Source organism: Bombyx mori, chromosome 11, assembly GCF_030269925.1.
Source record: "Bombyx mori chromosome 11, ASM3026992v2".
NCBI lineage: Eukaryota > Metazoa > Arthropoda > Insecta > Lepidoptera > Bombycidae > Bombyx > Bombyx mori.
This window is the reverse complement of record NC_085117.1, coordinates 10,064,028-10,086,162: the sequence shown is the minus strand read 5'-3', so window position 1 is coordinate 10,086,162 and position 22,135 is coordinate 10,064,028. Positions and strand designations below refer to the sequence as shown.

General features: G+C 36.5%; 2 protein-coding genes and 1 long non-coding RNA gene across 6 annotated transcripts in view; 1 reads left to right on the top strand and 2 right to left on the bottom strand.

Annotated features, from left to right (window-relative positions):
• Positions 1–2,668, bottom strand: part of LOC101739428 (CYFIP-related Rac1 interactor B) — a 49,723-nt gene extending 47,055 nt beyond the window's left edge. The window contains exon 1 of the mRNA XM_004931519.5: positions 2,081–2,668. Within this exon, the coding sequence (XP_004931576.1) occupies positions 2,081–2,395 (315 nt within the window). The 5' untranslated portion in view covers positions 2,396–2,668. The remainder of the gene's footprint in view (positions 1–2,080) is intronic.
• Positions 2,669–4,426: 1,758 nt separating this feature from the next.
• On the top strand, positions 4,427–6,083 carry LOC134199688 (uncharacterized). The gene is made up of 2 exons (XR_009974285.1): positions 4,427–4,743; positions 5,073–6,083. It is a non-coding gene; the product is annotated as an uncharacterized LOC134199688 (long non-coding RNA).
• The window catches only part of LOC101741317 (protein FAM135B), a 30,606-nt gene continuing 14,312 nt past the window's right edge, over positions 5,842–22,135 (bottom strand). Inside the window, exons 2-17 of one of the 4 annotated variants that reach the window (XM_021351508.3) lie at positions 21,689–21,906; positions 20,307–20,553; positions 19,781–19,810; positions 19,465–19,608; positions 19,221–19,392; positions 18,613–18,773; positions 18,320–18,526; positions 18,125–18,195; positions 15,118–18,050; positions 14,906–15,035; positions 14,704–14,835; positions 14,419–14,607; positions 13,764–13,929; positions 13,014–13,222; positions 11,697–11,944; positions 5,842–11,089 (exon numbers count right to left, since the gene is read on the bottom strand). In XM_021351508.3, coding sequence (XP_021207183.2) covers positions 10,901–11,089; positions 11,697–11,944; positions 13,014–13,222; positions 13,764–13,929; positions 14,419–14,607; positions 14,704–14,835; positions 14,906–15,035; positions 15,118–18,050; positions 18,125–18,195; positions 18,320–18,526; positions 18,613–18,773; positions 19,221–19,392; positions 19,465–19,608; positions 19,781–19,810; positions 20,307–20,553; positions 21,689–21,906 — 5,446 coding nt within the window. In that variant the 3' untranslated portion in view covers positions 5,842–10,900. The remainder of the gene's footprint in view (positions 11,090–11,696; positions 11,945–13,013; positions 13,223–13,763; positions 13,930–14,418; positions 14,608–14,703; positions 14,836–14,905; positions 15,036–15,117; positions 18,051–18,124; positions 18,196–18,319; positions 18,527–18,612; positions 18,774–19,220; positions 19,393–19,464; positions 19,609–19,780; positions 19,811–20,306; positions 20,554–21,688; positions 21,907–22,135) is intronic. The other 3 variants (XM_038013983.2, XM_038013985.2, XM_038013984.2) reach the window with 3 other exon arrangements.

Sequence of the window (22,135 nt, the reverse complement as noted above, 5' to 3'; positions counted from 1 at the left end):
TAGTGATAAAACAACAGCAAAAACAATAACTTGCAAGGAAATTTATTAAATTTAATAAAAAAAGAACAATATTGCTGCATGTTTGATTTGAAGGTTGGGATAGCTGCTTTATGCTCAATACTAATGGAACTTATTTCACTTAAGTAGGATGATGGCATTCTGATTATGGCGACGATGGGCTTCTGTGCCAAATCATTTTTCAAAATTACAGACAATGTCATTATTATTAACAGTGTGAGAAGATATCAGTGTAGCGTCATAATTTTATCTGTAAAATATATCAGTAGATTGATTGGGTCCTTTCAAGGTACACATACATAAAAAATTTATGATAATTTACAAACGTTCTTGTGTGAAAACTATAGGTTTGTCTGTCATTGAAATGAAAATAATTTCAGCTCATTTAATATCATAACAAAGTTGCTGAATGTAAAAATTTCAAATTAATCTAAGACCCGTTTCCAAAAAGGTAGCCATGAAAAATTTGTAGTGACTACCAATGGTAAATTTATTTAAGTATAAAATACAAAATAATGAATCCTCAAAGAAAAATCAAATGCGACACAGAAACCTGGTAATACCATGTCATTATTATATTCTGCTATCTATTAAGTAATTATTATATAAATTGCTTTGTTAGAAATTCATTTATACAATCTATGAGAGTGAAATAAGAAGTTATCTCAAATCTATGAACAGGTTGTTTTTTTTTCCTACCTAAATTGATAGCCTTGAGAGGCTATTTCAGCGGAACCTTAACTAGTAGGTGAGCTCACGGGGATCAAACCTGACGACGTTGCTAACACGAACCCTAGCAAGAGCCGTGCTTCGCAGAATCTACCAAAGGATCGGAAACGCGACCCACTGAGAAGATCCGGTGAGAAACTCAGTGGGCTGTGTCTGGGGGTTAACAACAGGTTGTAACTGAATCTATTGTGGAGCTTTGTTAAAAAGTAACAGTCACATAAAGAACATTTTTTTACCACACAGCCACAAATCCTATAGATTTTTCCAATCCTATGGATTCCTAATATAATAATGACAAACTAAAATTATATTGTTTACTTTAATATCCATTTATTTTTATGAACATTATTGTATTACACTGTATTGTACAGGTGACAATAAAAAGGTTCTAGAAAATTAATGAACACTAGATATAATTATATTTGTTTGGACTATACTTAATGTAATAATTAAATATTATATGATATCATAGTCTATACTCTTGTGTACACTGCAATTTATGTCACTTATGAAACAATTTTTTTAATATGTGTTTATGTGAAATTTACGTAGTCTAATGGGAAATACACTCAATGTACAGAGTGATAGATGGTGGGTTCATTTCTTTAGGGCTTGTATTGATTTGTCTAACAAAAAATCTTCTTTTTCTCCACCTTATCCCACTAGGTGGGGTCGGCACAGCGAATTATTCTATTCCATTATCTTCTATCAGCCTTCATCTCAACACTCACTCCTCTCTCTCTCTCTCTCTCATACATGCATTGTCTCTCTACGCATCACATGTCCATACCACGCTAACCATCCGCTCTTTAATTAGTTAATTACGGGCCTACTTTGACACTTCTGATATACTAACTAAAAATTTATCAAAATAATTATTCCTGTTGAACTTTCACAACAAAGATCGTTAAGTACAAATGCAGCAGTTGCTAGTGGTAATGATTATTGTGAAACTGCACATACAAATCTGCAATAAAGCTATCATGTATTCAGTTTTGATGAGTGGAACATGTGGAACAGTGATGGAACAGTGATGAGTGGAACAGTGGCATTCTGTAAAAGACTTAGGCGTTGACTTTTGTGTTTTTTGTTGTCCGTTTTCTCTACACATATGGTTTCTTTATGTCATGAATTTTGTAGCAATATCATTGATGAATTAATATAGATCGGTCTATGAATACATATTGTTATACTCTTGATACTTTGTTTGAAGAAGGTAACTTCCTTTGTTTATTAATCTGTGAATCATGAATATGTAACCATATTAGGATATGTTTGAATACTAGTTTTGGATGTCCACAAGTCATTATGGAGTTGATGGATTGATACTCACCCTTTGAAGCTTAAGGGAGTGGTTGTAGCAGCACAGTAGTTTATCTACGAGGGGTTTCACAGCGCGCCAAGCACGCTCCTGGGATATCCTCGATGGATCTGCTATAGCTTCTCTTATCTCTTTCCCGGCACCTTTATAACACTGTATCTCTTCTAATATCTTCTCGGATTCTAACAGGACTCTTTGGACATCGTCGTAAACATCGCGTTCGGTCATTGTGGGCGCGGCATTCTCGAAATCCAAGAATATATCATATCGAGGCGACGAGCAGCAATGCGACTCGTCACGCGATAAAAGACTCAATAATTTTCCCATTTTTATAAATATCTTTACGGTCAGAATATTCTCATCCGCAAAATACACTGCATGGCCCAAAAGACCGTATTTTTAAAACAGCACTGTTAAATTTCATTTATCACTGAACATAGTACAAACTTTTAGTCGTTTATTTATTAATAAAATATTGGATTTTAATTAAACTACCCTACTGTTTGATTTTGTTTGACTGTAACAGACACAACCTAGCCTACGTAACTCTAGCAAGCGAATGAAAAGAAAAAATGAAACAAAATGAAAATTTGAATTTTGACAAAGTGTTGCCTTGAAATCATAAATTCAACTTCGGACGTGAGAGATAATTTACATGAGGCTGGAACAAACAACGAGACTTATTTCTAAAAAGTTAAACTCACTTTCTAAAGGATAATTCAGAAACACAAAAGAAATCCACCTTTAACTGGAAGAATAAATATATTTTTTTATAATTATAAGATTAGATAAATTTATCCCATTGTCACACCACAGATGTCCACGTTCAGCCACAGATGTCCACTGCTGGGATAGGCCTCCTTCAACCCTCGCCACAACAATTTATCATGCACTGTCTGCATCTAGCGAATTCCTGCGAGCCTCAATAGTTCGTCAGTCTACCTTGTGGAAGCCTAAATATTAGATAAATATATTTATAATCGTAAATAGTATTTTGATCTTGGTAGGTTTCAAAACTGGTTCGGAAAGTCATTTAAACTGAAGTACAAAAATCATATGGGATTTCAACGCTTTTTAATCGATTAGTTATGATATCGGATATTTATTCGGCATAATAATTTATTTTATTAATGTAGTTCAAATTTATGTATATTGTTTCGGAAAAAGTCCTGAACCGCTATAGTTTCTTAGTGGGAATGCTGGATGCTACGTATGTTTGGTGGTATACTCCTTGACGTAATACATTATTCATTTTGTGTTTCTTTTTTCTTTTTGTAAACAGTCGTAAAGCAGTAAGATGTTATCGATGCGAGATGAACGAAGGAAGATTACTCAATGGGAACTATTTTACGATTTTAATGATTGAAGCTCAAGATGATTTTGTGTGTTTTATATTTTCAGATATAAAAATTATGACTACTTTAGTTTTATACTAAAACCTCTAATTTAATGAAAAACTACAAGGATGGCAAGACTGCTTTGACGTTTAAATGAATGATTAGAATGAGTAGATACGGTACGACTCGGTGCCGTATAATCTGTAGAAAAGAAATTTTTACGGGGTTTTATGACCTGGTAACTAAGACCTTTAAGTCATGTCTTATTATAATTTATATTCTTATTTTTATGAAAAAAGCTAATATGGAGTGAAATGAAATGAAATGAAGATGATTAATTTGAGACATTAATCAACTGGGATGAAATTAAATGAAATGAGATGAGATTATATGGGATGAACTATAATCTCCGTAAAATGGTGGTCATTTACTGAGATTTTTTCAGTGGACTTTTGGAGGATTAGATTAGAGAAGTTACGTTCAGCAGCTTTGTTTCATTTTCTCATATTTGTGTACTTTCACAGATATTTGATAGTTAATAAACCACCGTTATCACACATTTAAACCTGAAGAAACACTAAATAGACAAAATAAAACAAATCACACAACTTCACTCCTCGCGTTCCCGCCAAAAAATCCAGAACAGAAATGAAAATGACAGGTATGTAGATTCTATAGGTAGGTACCTACAAGTATTATGTGATGTGAGGGACTTTTTGGCGGGAACGCGACGAGTGAAGTTGTGTGGTTTGTTTTATTTTGTCTATTTAGTGTTTCTTCAGGTTTAAATGTGTAATAATGGTGGTTTATTAACTGTTTAATATCTGTGAAAGTGCACAAATGTGGGAAAATGAAACAAAGCCGCTGGACGTAGCTTCGCGGTATCCTCCAAAAAGTCCACTGAAAAAATCTTAGTAAATGACCACAATTTTACTGAGATTATATTTCATCTCATATCATCTCATTTCATTTCATTTAATTTCATCCGAGCTGATTAATGTCTCAAATTAATGATCTTCATTCCATTTCACTCCATATTATCATTTTTCATAAAAATATGAATATAAATTAAAATAAGACATGACTTAAAGGTCTCCGTTATCAGGTCATAAAATCCCTTTTAACTTTTAGTATTAAGTGAAAGAAAAGGACTTTTTGGTCTTATCTACTTAATAAATAAATGTATTATAATATTTTGGCGGGAACGCGAGGGGCGATGATATGTGAGTTGTTGTGACCTTGCTCGTTCACGAAGCCCGCTATAGAAAGCAGAGTATTAAATACACTTCACATTGGCGAAATCTAAAAAGAAACGCCATAAACCTAAGAGATAGATATGTGAGTTGTTTTAATTTGATAGTTTAAGTTCATAGATAATTTAATCACTTAATATTTAAGACTCAACAAGTCTCGAATATCTTCGTTTTTGGAAATACAGTTTTTTCATTGCCCTTTGTCGGCAGACGAGCATACGGCCCGCCCGATGGTGAGTGGTTACCGTCGCCCATGGACTTCAGCAATGCTAGGGGCAGAGCCAAGCCGCTGCCTACCGATCCGACCTACCGATTTTCGGGACTAATCTTCCAAAGTGAGATTGTATGTGTATTTTTTTTGATAGACAATATTTTGAATTGTTGTCTAAAGCTATCTATGTATTGGCATTTCAGACATTAAATTTTCGAGAAACACGAGTGAGTCCATAAAGTGGTGAAACCTTTTTATTAGAGCCGGGAGCCGAACGTTACGAGGTCCCCGCACCTTGGGGGTGCGCGGGGTATGAGAACTGAAAGGTCTGCAGATGCTAAGAGCGGACCGCGAGCTTTGGGCGGAATTTGGGACCTTATCCGTTAAACAACTCCCCTACACTCTCGCGCAAGTCTGATCCCCCCGAGGTTAGAATCAGGACGGGGTAAGGACGTTACCGCGGTCAACATTGCAACTAGATGCGCGGCTCATCTTAAGAATGCCCGACTGACGAAGCCTTCGAGGCGAATCGAAGGCTCTGGAGGTCGGCGGTCTCGGTACGGCGATGTCCCGGGATACCCCGCTTGGCTAGAGCCCGTCTGCTAGGTCAGGATGCGATACAACCTCAATCCATCACTCTTTTCACGATGATAGTGAGGTTACTCCTTGGCAGCGTGCTAAAGTGTTGGTAGTTCTCCGCGCGGCCTCTATTGTTTCAGTGTGCTTAGTGCGAGTTTCTTAACGTTCTCGATAGCGTAAAAGTTAACTTAATTTGTATGCAGTTGGAATAGCGCCCCTAGCGGCAAACGTACGCGCAAACGATCCAATTCCATACAAATATGAGCTAACTTTTACGCTATCGAGAACGTTAAAAAACTCGCACTAAGCACACAGGTCACCGCGTGACCTTCACCGGGGGGACGCCGACGCTTACAGAAAATTAATATTACTGGAAGACTGAAATGTCTAATGTTTTTTGGAATTTCTTTATTATTTATTTATAAGTGTATAACATCAATACGTTGACATTGAACATATTATAATTTACAAATAAAAAATCATTCTTCTAGATTTTATATTTACATAACTTTTTCGTTTTTAATACGACTACGACATACATAATTATGTAACCGTTTCAAAATCACAATTTCTTGATTATGATATTTTTATTATGTAGTCTCCTTTTTTTAAATAAAAAAAATTGCGAGTTATAATGTCTTCATCTAAAGATAAATTTCGATGCCGCACTACCTAACTATCTGAATTTATTGAATTTAGCATCATGGAAAATGAGGGGAATAACGTTTTCAGATGTGACTGCCTAATTTCAGGAATATGTAATGTTATTGAAAACTTATCCGCGATTTCAAGGTTCACTTTAGTAACATTATGTTAAAAAGAAACGTATATATTTATTTCAATTATTATGAGTAAAATTATTGAAGCTTTTCTGACGGTAGAGTATGCACTCAGTACGTACGGGAAGGTACTAGCTATTTTTGTTACGAAGCAGTCTTCCATTCCAGTTTGAAGGGTGGGATATACTTGTTGTTGTTCTTGCTAATATATTATGAAGGAGTAACTATTTAACACTTAACGGATCCACCTAACGCAAGAAAAGAACATTCTTTGAAATTACGAAGAGATTTCGCCGTATACGTTTTTCAGCCTTATTAACAACAGATATTGAAAAAAATAACTAACGAAATGTTTAAAGCATTCTTATCGAGATTTAGCCCACTGAGTTTTTCGCCGGTTCTTCTTAGTAGGTTGCGTTTCCGATCCGGTGGTAGATTCTGCAAAGCATGGCTCTTGCCATGCTTCGTACGTGTTAGCAACAACGTCAGGCTTGAGCCCCGTGAGCTCACCTACTAGCCCGGCGACGATGATATGGTCTCTCTAGACCATCAGCTTAGGTAGGAAAAAAAATATCGTGATCTTTCAGGTTCTTAGCGTTAAATTGATTAAACAATAAAAAATAACGGTTACGGCAGATATATCCATAGCGGTACCTTCCCGGGTGGGCAGACAATATTCCCCCCAACCAGTAATTGCGCAAATTTCAAAGAACAAGTAAGTAGAATGTTCGTTACAACGGCACGACAATCGACGGCGTTTCAGTTATTTATCACATACTAGCTGACCCGTAGACTTCGTAGTGCCTCAATCAATAAATAAAATACCTAAACTTTTGTATAAAATAATCTTAAAACAAACAAAAGGAATCCGTACGACAGGGGGGGCATCAAAGGAAAAACAAAATAAATTCAATTCAAAATAAAAATTATAAAACAAAATAAATATTCAAAATAAATAAATTCCGAGCTTTTTCATATTTATCTACCTTTTAAACCTTCTCTGGACTTCCACAAATAATTGAAGACCGAAATTTGCAAAATCGGTCCTGCCGTTCTCGAGTTTTAGCGAGACTAACGAACAGCAAGTCATTTTTATATATTTATATAGATTACTGTGTCAATCTTGAAGACGCTTGTTAGAGTTTTGGAATAATTAATGGTCAGAATATTTTAGAGAACGCAAACGTATATAAGTTTTTGTTGTTAATAAATTGAAAAATGCTATTTTATGTAGGTACATAAAAAGTTAGCTGGTCTGTAAATAGTGTCAATATGTACATATGTATGTCGCATAGTTGCAGTTGAGTATAAAAGCTCTCAGAACGCTTACAAAAAATAATACTTAAATAAATCTAAATAATATTGTTAGAACCATTGCTAATCTAGAATGTAGCTTATGAACCAAATTCAAATATGTAAAGGCAGTGAACTACCAAGTCCTCTATGTCTGTGGACTTTAATATAATATAATCCTGGAGTGCAAATAAAAAAAAGCAACTTTTTCGATTCATGCAATGATTTTTAGTGGGCTGACAAGTATGGAGAGGAGCATTTTTATTAGGAGACTGGTTAATACACATTGAGTTAAAAGGCGAGCTCTCTAATAAGAATGTTCTAGAATTAGGAGCAGGTACAGGAGTGACGATTATCGTCGCTGCCCTTTTCGCTAAGAAAGTAGTGTGTTTAGTTCAGCCGAGTTTTAGTATTAGCGATGAAATACCGATTTTGGAACAGTTCGTTTTAAAGTCAAAAGCATAACAGCCGAGAAAATGTAATGCATAAAATGTATGACAAAATTTCCGTGTTTATACTGAAATACAAAAAAACTTAAACAAGTTAGTTAAAGATAAATGATTGTTGATTGTATTTGTTTTTACTGAGGCATAGGATTGTGTGGTGTGTGTTATATTGCGAGTATTTTTGCAAATGGCCATCTAAAAAAATGTTAGTCAACCGCGATCCTAAATAGTTAAATAGTTATGACCGAATGAGAAGGACAGAGGCAGTTTTACGGTTTAGCCCGTGTCTATTTTATTAATTTCTGTCTATATTATTAACTTAATTATAATTAATGAATTTTTCGTCTACTTGTATTTTGACATTTCAAAAACTGTAATGTCAGATTATGAAATGAATAAAACAACTAGAAAAAGTTTTTTTCGTAAACTGTCAAAACTTACGATAAAGCTTACCTATCATTTTTGCTAATGTGTAGGTAGTGATAAATTATCATTTACTCTTAAAAATATGTACTTCTTGCATTCAAGCATTTCAATTTTAAAACTTTTTTGCATTTTTATTCATAAAAAATGAAGTAATGCATCTACTTTAGGGATGTAATTTACTGATAGCATTTTTTGTACCGAAGACAGTTGAAGATCTTATAACATTCGTATTAGAGTTATATTCTAATTATATTTCTAAATAAAAAAACGAGATCCTGTATTTCGATTCTGATTAGTGATTTGAAAACGGTGCTTAGTATGTTCTGATAGATACTGAGCAATTACTTAGTGATTATTTACTATAGAATTAAATAAGCCCCTGTATGAATATTATCTACAATACAAGTAGAAATTATTGGACAGAGCAAGAGAAAACGTTATAAAACCAAAATATCTACTGTAATAAAAATGCTTTTTATTCCACATTTTGAACCGCCCTCAATCATTAGGGAATGACAATCAATTCTTCATCACTTGCATGATGCATGACTGTCTTTTATTTCACACAATAATTTCATTTATGGCTCGGTGGAGTGATGATCTGTGTAGGGTGGCTGGCAGGAACTGGATGAGAGAAGCCGTGGATCGTGCTCAGTGGCGAGCAATTGGAGAGGTCTATGTCCAGCAGTGGACTGCTATGATGTGGCTGATGATGATGATGGCTCTCTCGATAACAATAGGAGGTACTTCTTTAAAGAACGATTCAAAATGAAGATACTTCCATTTTTTACTGATCGTATAATCTCAAACCTCAGTCTAACATTCGATAAATTTTACATAATTACAAAACCACAAATTTCGTTAGGCTTACAATAAAATATGAAAGCTGCATCCGAATTTCTTTTGATCATCCGATTGTATTAAGCCATGAGCATACAACATTTGCGCTTAAAAACCTTTACGTAAGCATCCACATATTACGAAATAGTTAAATTTGTATTAAGCAAATATTTTCGGGATTTAGAACAAGGCATTTATAGGAATAAACTTTAAGTAATTTTTTGTATTTATGTGACCTATATAGGTAGATTATACACATTTAGTTTAACTATTATGCTCATGGCTCATTTGGGTTAAGCGTTTACTTTCCGCATTCCACGAAACACGCGTTCTGTGTGCTTAGTGCGAGTTTTTTAACGTTCTCGTTAGCGTAAAAGTTAGCTCATATTTGTATGCGGGATCGTTTGCGTACGTTTGTCGCTAGGGGCGCTATTCCAACTGCATACAAAATTGGGTTAACTTTTACGCTATCGAGAACGTTAAGAAACTCGCACTAAGCACACAGATAGACGTTCGCTGGACAAATAGAAAAGTCGCGTGTTTTTAATATATTGGACTGCTCCAACCACGGCCGTCATCCGTTCCAGTTTGAAGGGTGAGACAGCCATATGTAATACAATTGAGACTTCGATTTCGTATCTCAAGGTGGATGGCTTCCACATTGTGGTGTCGATGGGTCTCGGTAACCACTATACAGAACTTAGGCTAAGATTGCTTCATCGAAGTACGCAAAAAAAAAAAACGTTGTCGCATTATCGCTGTATGCCTAAAATCTGTTTGTGTTTGAAACGTTTTTTAATTCGAATCTATTTGTCCAAAAAATATATACAATATAAACCCAGAGTTTACGTGAATTCCGAGCACTTCAATAGTTTACGCACTAAAACGTCAATTAGGCGAATATTACTTTTATCACGCTAATTATAATTTAAAAAATGAATGTAGTCACACAACGCATGTACCCTTTACTTATATTTTTTCTTGCCAAATCCTTGATTTTTGACGAGAATTTGACTAAAGTGACTTTTTGACTTATCTAAAAAACATTGTTGTTGACAAAACAGTACTTCAGATGCATTAAGATCAATTTGGGTCATATCACAAATTTGGGTAAATGTGAACTTACTTTAAATAAACATTAAAACCTTGACGAGTTTAAACTACTACATATATTACCAGTCATTCATGTAGACAATAATTTACAAATAACATCTACTTACTTACATTAAACCTGCGATTTCTAAGTTGAAGTCTTAGTTATTTGGTGTAAAGATCCGTCTTATTCTACTTAGTCATGATTTCGGTTAACGGGCATTGTCCATGATCTTGTCGATTTATTTAATAAATATATCACACTTTTGTCTTGATAATTTGCATTACTTTGAAACAATTAGTAGGTAATAGCTATATTAGTAATTGAATTCAGAAAGGAAATTCGAATTAATTTGAAATTTGAATTCGAAAAAGTGCTCGTGTTAAGATTTAGCGTGTGAAGTCAATTTAAAATTTTTCAATGTAATTTTGAAGGAAATCGGAATTTTGGGAGAATCCCGCGATTATTTTTAGAGTCGTTTTGGATAACACTTCGTTCAGAGGTTACAAAATTGTTGACTTATGTTTTAAAATACAAGGAAGTTTTGACTGTAGTTAGCCACGAATGTCTTTGAATTATCGGAAATATTTAAGTGCAGACACGAGAAGGAATTTTTCGATGAATAGATCAGAGTCTAGGGCGGCGATGTGCGCAGCTCTGCCGACCAGCGCGCTTGCCGTGTGTGGTAACGCGTGTTGCACGTCATACCGCACCACGGACACGGCGGACGCGCGGGCCGCTAGTGGAGACACCATGTTGTGAACCTGAAACATACACGGAAAATAAATAAAACAGCCATATTTTTGAGCTTGCAAGCTTTGCAATGGTTTGCAAGCTTTAAAGTCATTACGCAAATGTTTTTGCACAGTTTAAAATTAGGTTTTTTTAAGTATCGGTACGCAAAAACGTCATTGTGTGATGTTGACTTAGAATACTACTCACTACTACTACTACTACTACTTTGGGAAACAGTGTCCAACCTCAATTGTGAGGTAAAAAGACTGTTTCGCCCTTCAAACCGAATGTATGACTATTTTATTGCAAAAATAAGCAATTTTTATTTATATAACAGGATAATTAGTAGTATAAGTCCTTCGTAAACAATTTGAGGGATTTGGTACTTGCCGGCTGATTTGATCACGTCTTACGTTTTATGCCATGGATGCTTTAAATAATTTTTGATGTATTGCACCGCTATTAAGTATAGTGGCACCCACTTTGATACATGATACTTTGCTCTAAGTCTCAGTTTCATGCCGAAAAATATTACTGTTTCACGGCAGAAATCGGCAGAGTGGTGGTACCTGTGTGGGCTCTCAAGATGTTAAAGCAAGTAAGTTTCTGTCAGTAAGTTTATAAAAAAATAATTACCATTTCTCGATAAGCCTGTCCCAACAAAGAAGTATCTTTCGCGGCAGCTTTACAGAGCTCGAGTCTAGCAGAGTGCAGGGGCACGTATCTATCCTGGCCGGAGCCACAGAGCAGGATGTGCTTGAACTGATGCAGCTGACTTCTCTCGCTGAGCCGGTAGAGAAACGATCGGCGAGGATCAGACGCGTCTCGAAGGGACAGCTGCAGTAAGGAGCCTGATTTCTTCCACTTTTGCATGAACCACATACCTGAAATTTGTTTATTTTTTCATAGTTTTCGTTTTTAATGCGTAAATTGTTAACGAAGCCAGTAGATATTTTAAGGTGAAAGCGCTGGCTACTTTGAGACAAGAAGTTGAATTCTCAATTTCTAATTAAGTACATTTTGGGACGCGGCGTTGATTGCCAAACTTTATAGAGTATAAATTAAGAAAAAAATAATCTATAATTCGATTAAATTCGTAATTATTTTTTTAAGTATAGTTTTATATTTTTATATTATTTTTAATTGTATACAATTGTTTTACACAACTAACACTGCTTTGAGTCGTCTATTATCAAAGGTGGCAATCTGTTCATTTGGACAAAAAAAATTATTAATATTTCAATACAGATTGATTTGAATATAATCGTCTCCTTCAAAGAATACGGTTCAAAACCTGCATCAAATAAAGGTTAATACTTAACCCGTTATTTATCTAAGATGTCGTTCAGAAGAGTTTTGTGACTGCCAATGGAATACAAATTCAATAATTCGTTTTTCTGATTTACCAATAATTATCCAAAAGTCACATTGCCGGCTTTGATAATAGTCGACTCCTTTGACAGTTTAATTCCGAATTATTATTTTACTTTTTACTTAGCAGTTTTGGGGTTGTTATTCGTCGATATTGGAAGATTAAACTACTCGTATAGGCTATTCAATAATATAAAGACCGCATAAAACGTAAGATTAAACCTTAAAATGTTACTTCATTTATTTTTACGAATTGCGAATAAGGTAATAATAATAATAAATATTTACTAACAATCACGCCACGTTAACTGGTCCCGTGGTAAGTTCATAAAGAACTTGGGTTACACTGGTACCAGATAACGGAAATAAATGTAAGATTTTTATTATTCACATACATATATTTGAAATACATCCATAGCCCTGGAAAATACATTTTATGTAAAATTTATCATACAAATATCTTCTCTTGGCGGGATTCGAACCCGCGACCCCCTTGTGTAGTGACCATGTCACTTACCACTACACCAGACGGCCGATAAATTACGCTGTCAATAAGGTAATACAACTATTTTGGTTACTCACCAGCATTTACTAATCCGCTAGAATTGTACAGTGTGCCGAGGTGGGGACCGCTCAAAGATAAAAACGTGTGTAGCTTCCCGAGGTATGGCTTCATTTGAGGCCTCGCTAATGCTGATCTTATTATGATAGTACCGAGAGAATGGCCCACGAAGCTTATTCTAGCGGGTTCGCTCGAATTTTGGATGTGAGTAAGTATCTCTTGAACCAGCCTATAATGAGTAATTGATAAATAAGCGGAATCAAATCTCACGTAGTCATCTGACTCCAAACTGTGATTCCTTGTATTATGAGAACCAGAGATTGATACGAATATACGTTTCAATATGTACACATATATAAATATATTAAATATTCAGAGCAAGGGAATCGGTTCGTCAAAGTAATTCATTTTATTATTAGCTATTATAGCTTTTGCCCGCGACTCCGTCCGCGTAGAATAGTTACTTTGTCATAACCCAAAATTTTACCGCCCACTTCATTTACGTAGAAAGTGAAAACTATTTTAAATTATAGAATCTTAGGGAGCTATTTAAACCCCTATTTTGAAACATTCTTTATTAGTGCTCCACTTGTATTAGTCTTGTATATTATTATATTGATGTTATATAGCCTATAGCCTTCCTCAATAAATGGGCTATCTAACCCTGAAAGAATTTCTCAAATCGGACCAGTAGTTCCTGAGATTAGCGCGTTCAAATAAATAAACTCTTCAGCTTTACAATATTAAGTATAGATAATATATATTCATACCTATCAGTCATAGTGTCAAAGTCTGAGAATGTATCGCCTTGATTCCTCTCCGACATAAGGAAATCTAATCTTGCACCTGGTAATCCTAGTTCTAAATAAGTCTTCACCAGTCGGAGGTCAGCTGCGTTACCGTCCAATCCGTGTACGCAAATTATTAAATGCAACCCTAGGAAAAAATAAAAATACTTCATAAAAATTGTAAAATATTAAAATACGTGATAAAATCAAAATATATGCAATCTATCATTAATTTTTACTGTAAATAATGTCTGCTCAAAAAGCAAATGTGGTGAATAAACAAAAAAGAAGAAGATTTAATTGTTAATAAATTTCAGAAATTAAAATGAATCTATCAGATTTACTATATTTAAATGATAACGGAAACACCTTTTATATGTTGTCATCTAAATAATAATAAAAATTCTCAATACTTTACAAGAAAAAATTACAAGAGATTGGTTTTTTAATTTGGCTAGGAAATCCCAAATATTTGATAGTAAGCCGTGTAGTAAACTCGCACGAGTGACGAGGTGTCGAGAACAATCGCGCATTTGATACTTTGCTTGGTTTTGTTCTGTTGTGTATTATTTAGTATTTCCTTTCGTAACACTATCAGGGTATTTTGACGATTTAATCGAATTAATAAAAAAATTACCTTCAGGATTAAACATTCGATATTCATCGCTGATATGAAAATATGGAAGAGAATTTTCAACGGGAGGAAAATCAGAGTAAATGGCTCCAGGGTACTTGACACTTTGCCTAAATTCATCTCTACATTTCACAAAAAGTCTTTCGGATTCAGCCAGTCCAAATATGCTCACGAAATTGCTCTCACGATTCTCTGTAAAGTTGAAAAAAAAACAACTCGATGAATTGTTAACTCGTGATGGATGTGGGCAAGATCCAGTTAGCTAAATTATTGATTACACTACTCTACCTTTGTTATTGCCGTTTTCATTTCTATTTGCCAGTTCTCCAGTACTCTGACTTTTGTTAAGAGTACTAACTGAAGCAACACCACCGGATTTAGCTGATTGATGTGGTCTCAGTTTTCTTCTTTCCATTATTCCTAATCAAGCACAGCGCGTGTTAGTTTTGTTACAGTTATAAGCTTTATCGGATTTAACTCAATCGTTTACCTTCGCAGACGTGATAAAGGGGGTTGTCCAATTGCAATGTTGACGGTTGAATCTGTTGTTTAGAGGTCTTCGATGGTGTCGAGGATTTGCTATTCTGTCGACTTAGCTTCGGTGATTTTGATGGAGGATCCTGCGAAAATAACTGTGTATTATTAATACGGTGTTTCATATTTTGATTACAAATTTGATCAAATAAAGAATTAGTACAGAACCTTTGTTACCTTAAACTCATCGGGCGGTGGGGGTGCATCCCTAAACTGTTGCGGTGGAGGCAAGTGCTCGTAATCATTATCGCCGATGAAATGCGATAAGTTAATTTCTGATTTTGCTTTATTTTGGTATTTTTGCACTGATGCTGCTGATGGTCTATCTGATGCAGATTTTTTGTTATGACTTTTACAAGGACGTTCCACAGTCAAGCTTCTTATTTCTTCGGCTATCAATCTTTCAGTGTATTGGATTCTATCCTTCAATTTAGTTTTATCAATATTGTTGGATTTTATTGGAACAGGTGGGGGTTTAGGAGTTATTTCTTTCCGAATGTAAGGATGGAGATTATCGCTTATGGTTTGTGATTTTTTTACCGTACCCTCATTTGAGTTTTTTGGGGTTGCACTGTATGACTTGCTTTGAGTAGCACTGAAGGAATTATGCCTTTGATTAGATTTTGAATTAGTTTCCGGCATTTGTCGAAAACAAGACGCCGAACAAGTGTCTGAATTGCAACCTGTATCTATTCCGTTACTATGCATCAATTTGTTATATTCGCATTGACTATCGGTGCATATCGAATCGCTACAAATAGTGCACTCCTCACATACTTCTTTATCACAGCATTCAATTTTTTCGTGGCTATTATTTTGAGCGACTTTCACAGCCAATTTTAATAATCGTTCACGCAGCTGTTCTCCGTTAAGGACCGTTCTTTTAAAATCATTTATAGCTTTGCCATCAGATTTTTCGTTATTAGTAGGATCTTCGTAAGTTTTACTTGGAGTTCTTGTAAAATTTGACGCAAAGTTTTGATTTAATTGACTATTGGCATTGTCAGGAGAAGAGGGACCAGAACTACGTCCACTGGATACCCATCCACTTTGTTCACTTAAGCTCGATGTTGAACTACTTCTACGGCGTTGTTCCTCTTTACTTAAAAAGCTTGCTGGTGGCAAAATCTTGAAATCTTTATCATCTATGTCAAGAGGAGGAGATTCAAATGCTGGCGGCGGAGCTAGGTTGGGTAACGATTCTGAACCAAAATTATTGTTTATGTTTGGTTCATCCAATACAGAAGCCGCACTTCGGCAATGTCGTAGTAATTCTGGTCCGTGGTCCAGACTATAAGGAACACTGGCAGATTGCTCTAGCCTTCTTAGTTCAAATGGTATACTTTCATTGCTTGATGAAGAAGCGGCTTCTGACATTAGCTGTGACATTTTTTCAGACGGCTTATGTTTTGTTCGTTTTTCTGGTTTTCCACTTGATCTACCACTCTTAGGAGTGGCAACGCCTGATCGCGGTGTAGCTCGTCCTGATTTCGGTGTAGCTAATCCTGATCTCGGGGTGGCTTTTCCAGACCTAGGTGTGGTTTTTCCGGATTTCGGAGTTGCTCTTCCTGATTTTGGAGTGCTACGTTCTGACTTAGACATATGACGATCTGATTTACTGTCCCTGGATTTAATAGAGTGATGACTGCTTAAGGAATCTCGGCTCGAATTTATTTTTGTATTTTCTCTTCCACTATTGTTTAGCTTAGATTCTTTCGAACGGCTTTTCTTATGTCTTACAGAAGGCATTGTAGAATGAGGAGTAGAAGGAGGTGTTTTTGAATAAGTAGATTTTGATGTTCCATCACTGCTTCTATCAAGAGTCATAACAAATCCGCTATCATCACTACTTTTACTAGATTTCTTTTGATAGTTTTGAATAAGACTCCCTGTATTAAAATCGTAGCTCCAGTCCCCCTTTTGAAGATAGTAATTTAGTTCATATCGAAGTTGGTTTCGAGCAGCTTCAATGTCTAGTTGTGGATTCTCCATATTTTGATGGAAAACATGGGTGGAGTTGGATCGATGCACCTGTTTACTAGAAACTAAGTTACTTTGATCAACTGATTGTACTTTACCACTCACTGGTGGATATGAATTACGCGGAGGTAACATAGGACGGGGTAAATTTACATTGTAACCTCTTTGAAATTCTAAGGGATTCCGAATTAGGTTGTTCGCTTGTAGAGTACCCTGATTACCGAAAGTATAGCCATAGATTTGGTTAGGATTAGGTTTCACCGCACCATCATACTTATATCCTACGCTATGGAATACTTCATTATTCCCTTGTGGATTGATGTTCATATTGCATGGGTTTTTATATTTTTCTCTAAATTCACTAATGTTCCTCCTATAGTCATCTCCTTTTGATGAACATCTTGCAGTTGTGTTTGTTGGGTAATTAGTAGTTGTGACGCTTCTGGGTAAAGTAGTAGGTTTAACTGTTTGTTGTGGTTGATATTGTTTTGGGTAGTTCACTGAAGACTGAGAATTATTCGTTGAATTTTTCGATAGCCTCTGTGTAGGATTCGTTGGAGTCATTTGTGATACTCTTAATTGGTCTAACGATTTACTGTGTCTTGCAGGTAAAGTGCTAACGCCACTGGTTATATCATGTTTCGGACGAAAACTGTCGTTGCGATCATGTCTGTCTTTACCCGATCGAGAAACGTTGGTTGTGCTTTTAGAACTATTCATATCTAAAGTAGATGCAGAATACCTTGATAATTGTTGTCCTTGTTGTGCGGAATATGAACCAAAAGATCTGTTAGGGGGCAGTTGTATTTCACTTATTTGATTGTTTTGCACAATATATCTGTTTCGTCCAGTTATTTCTAATTGTTTATTGTGAGGTTTCATTACTTCAACAAGGTTGTTTCCTTTTACCGCCGTCATTTTGGGAGAAGTGCGTGTAGATTTCTGTGGCGCTAATGTTAACGTAGCTTGAACAATATTGGAACTTGGTTTAGGTGCTTTAAATTGAGGCTCGAGGACATCCATAATCGTTTTTGGCGTTCTCGATGCTTCTGATGATGGTCTTCTTGAACTCACCGTACATACACACTCTTTTCCAATAGGCATTGAATTCAAAAGTGGATCTGTAATAGAAATATTTGGAATTGATTTTTACATAAAGGTTTTTTGTTTGCGAAATCTCTTGTTTATCACTCACCACTGCCTGATTTGTTTGCATTTGAACTCAAAAATGAACGTCGTCTTGCGAATTCAGCCGTATCTTGATATCTGATATAAAAAATATAAGTTTCAAATATGGTTGTATGTGTATTATACCATACCATACCATACATTCAAATATGTATGGTATGGAAAAGTTTTTTTTATGATCTGAATATTAAAATATACTAACCGGTCTTCAAAAATGATAGGCATGATGTGTGGATCACCGTCAAGGGCAATACAATGTACCGGGAGAGGCGGAAGCAGAGCTAAATATCTGGATCTTCGGGCTACATCCCCGATACTCTGGTAAGACTGGTAGTTGCTGTCATAACACCCAGCTAGTGAATGTCGTGGATTATCCAACACGAAAAAGCACTCAGAAAATCGTTTAATTCTGAAAGGTAAATTATTAGGTTATGAATCTATTACGTTTTTTTGTATCAAGCATAGCAAAATAGAGTAATACTATTTGATATTAACCGTAGAGCGTGATGCCTAGCGGCTAGTGCGTGGTGAACATGAGGTCGGTCAGTTGTGTGATGTAGAAATGCTCTCCAACGCAAAGTCACCTCAGCACATAGCCGCGCGATGTCGTGGGCCGCACTCATCGCCCATTCTTCGTCTTCTCCGCATTCTGATTTCTGAAGAAAAATATCGGGATATTCCAATACGTTTTAATCGCTGCTTCGGGTAGTATAGCCGCCAGATTTTAATTTGAAATGCTTGGTACAAGTTATTATAAATTAAATTTCTTTAGGGCAATACATTTAAGATCAATTACAATTCTTACTGATGGTAGGACCTCTTGTGACCGGGTATCCGTAAATGGATTCCCCAGCTTTAAAAAAAAAGGACCTCTTGTGAGTCGGCACGGATAGGTACTATCGCCCTACCTATTTCTACCGTGAAGCAGTAATGCGTTTCGGTTTCAAGGGTGGGGTAGACGTTGTAACTATACTGAGATCTTAGAACTTATATCTCAAGGTGAGTCGCGCATTTACGTTGTAGATGTCCATGGGCTCCAGTAACCACTTAATACCGGGTGGGCTGTGAGCTCATCCACCTAAATAAGCAAAAAAAAAACATACCTTTCCAAAGTCACTAAGATCTTTTATTCTTTGTGCCACTTCACCGATGACAGAGCTTGAAGAAGACTCTTCAGGTGTGAGCATAACGCCAGTCGATCCACATACTGTGAGTGCGCTCTGCAAGCCCTCCAACGAACCAAGAAGAATACCACAAACTTCAGCATGCACTTGTCTGAAATAAGAGATAAAAAATGAATTATTATTATGATTATTTTTATTAAATTTATTAGGAGTCATTACTAACCGTGCGTGAGCGATTTTACTAGAATTTCCCCCAGCGCATTTCCCGCTGGATCCGAAAAGCACATTTTCAAAGTTACCAGACGTGTTGAAATTCGATCCTGCATTTTTCATCAGTTTACCCCATTGCTTACTTGATCTTGGGGTACTGAAAATGTTAAATAACGTAACATTAATAAAGTTATAGTTTCCATTGTAAACTTCTTTTGGCCTATGTAACGAATTCATTGGTAGGCTTAGCAGTTTCTCAGGACAAACGTTTTTCTAATTAACTATGATGATTCTTAATCGATGTCTTATCCAAAAGTATAAAAACTTACCAACTTTGCACATAATGCATTATGCTTTTCCTTTTGTCAGACATGAAACAAAAAATGCTAATGTCATCTTCAGTGATTTCATTAAAAATTAAAGGATACTGGTAGGGCGTCCTATAAGCCGGCACGGGTAAGTACCGCATCCTGGCCTATTTGTAACACGAAGCAGTAATGAAAAGTGGGGCAGTTTTGAATAGTAGGGCAACCCTTATACTCTGGGACTGGGACTTAGAACTCATGTCTTATGGTGGGTGGCAGCATTTACACTGTTTATGGGTTGTGGTAACCACTTAATACCGGGTGGCCCATGAGCTCATTCACCTTTCTATTCATTAAAAAAAAATTTAATCAGTAAAAACTTCATTATAATTATCTCCTGTATTTGTGGAATTAAGAAGATGCATGCAAGAAACATGTACACACAGACTTCGAACAAAAAAAAAAAAACCACGTATTTGAACATCCAAGCGCTCAAAGTATATATGAAATTTAACATTGATATAGAGTTTGTAAAGCGCAAGTGACTCACTTGATGTAGGGCTGATGCAAAGCAACCAAACTCGCGTGGATGGTGATGGAAACTGCCGATAAATGGAAGTAGTCGAACAGCACAGGTAAGTGATAGTGTAGACCCTGCGATGGTTGGAAGTGCAACTTGAGCACTCTGCAGGAGACAGGCCCTAGTGTGCTGGACTGAGCCCCTTCGCTGCACCATAGCTCCACGCCGAGACTCCACTCAGCTCGTTCTAGTGATTCTTTTAAATTTCGACTGTCAACTGTAACACAAGTAGCTCAGAATCACTACGAATAAGTGCTATGCCTATTTTTATGTGTGTGATTCCTAAAAGTAAGATAAGGGTAGTGCAACAATAGTATATATATATATAGTTATATATATATATATATATATATATAACAATGGTATCTATCATCTTCCCTTTTTACCATAATACTACTTCGGATATTTTTCAAAAAATTAAGTTAGACGTTCCTCATGGTACTTCCCACTTTGATGTCGTGATTCTCACCATTATTGCGCGAATCGAGGAATAGTTAATTTTACATTAGGCTGCAACATGGATTTGCTTATGTCTTTGGACGGCATTAACCGTCTTCGACAGCGGTAACAAATCAGCAATCCTTACAGTACAACCTTAAGAACTGCCTCGGGGCGCGTGAGTCTAAGTGTATCGGGTCCCCCTCATATGTCGGTCTGGGGCCCGGCGAAGGGGGCCTAAGAAGACGACGTGCAAGCTGCTCTGCACGCGTTTTACGCAAGAGCATCCGGGTGATGGAAGGCCGGCTATCCTCGACCCACGCTGGGTCTGACCCAGCGGGGTATTTCGTAGGATAACCAATTCAAACCGGCGCCATCTAGGCGGGCTTCGGACAGCCTGCCGACCGAGAGGGCTGGTGGTCGTGGCGCCGACGATCGCTGGCCCGGCGTCCCGAGGGGGAGGGTGATGGGAGAGATGTGCTCCGCACTAAACGCTTCACTCTCCTCCCCTTGCCTTTTCAAGAGTTCTGTCTCATGCGAGGGTTGGACGTTGGTTGTTGAGCGACAGGAGGTTTTAGTCGGTTCGACTCCGACATGCCCCGCCCTCCATCCCCAGTGGAGGGTGGGAGTCAGGCGATTTCCTCCTGACAAAAAAAAAAAAAAGCCGTACTCGCCCGCTTCGCTGGGCATTTAAAATGAACATTATTATTTATTGTCATTATTATTGGGGAGTCCAACGCTCATATACATATTAGCCTATCCATTAATTTATTTTTATTTTGTATTTTCTACATGAATACCAAATTTCAAGTCAATCGGATGCATGGTTCAGTAGTTATAACGGAACATCCGTAAAAACCATTGTAGATGTATATATTAGTATAGATTGTATAATTCAGCCACGTATTACTTACCCAGTAGATGGGCTCTGAAATGAACTATATCTCGCAACGTGACTTCCTCATTTCTGTACATTATCTGGAAAGCCCTCGACGCTGCAAGACCGCCGACCAGCGACGCGTTGGCGGCAGGGCGGCCAGTTCGAGCTGCGGCGTTAGAACTTGCAACCGAGGCCTCAATGTGCACTGACACCTTTGGGGACACGCGCAAGCCCACGCGAACTTGGTATAACCTGGTTAAATTAAAAGTGTACGTGAATTTTTACGATGCCCCCTAAGATGTGTCTTCAACAAAAAGTAATAATGATAATAATAATTGCATTTATTTACTCCAAAATACAAATAGATTTTCAATTAATATGACATAAAATTCTAATTCTAAACAATATTACAATATATTATACTAGCACAGTGGAGATAAAAAGGCCGCGGCTCAGCTATGTGATAGCTGAGACTATCGCT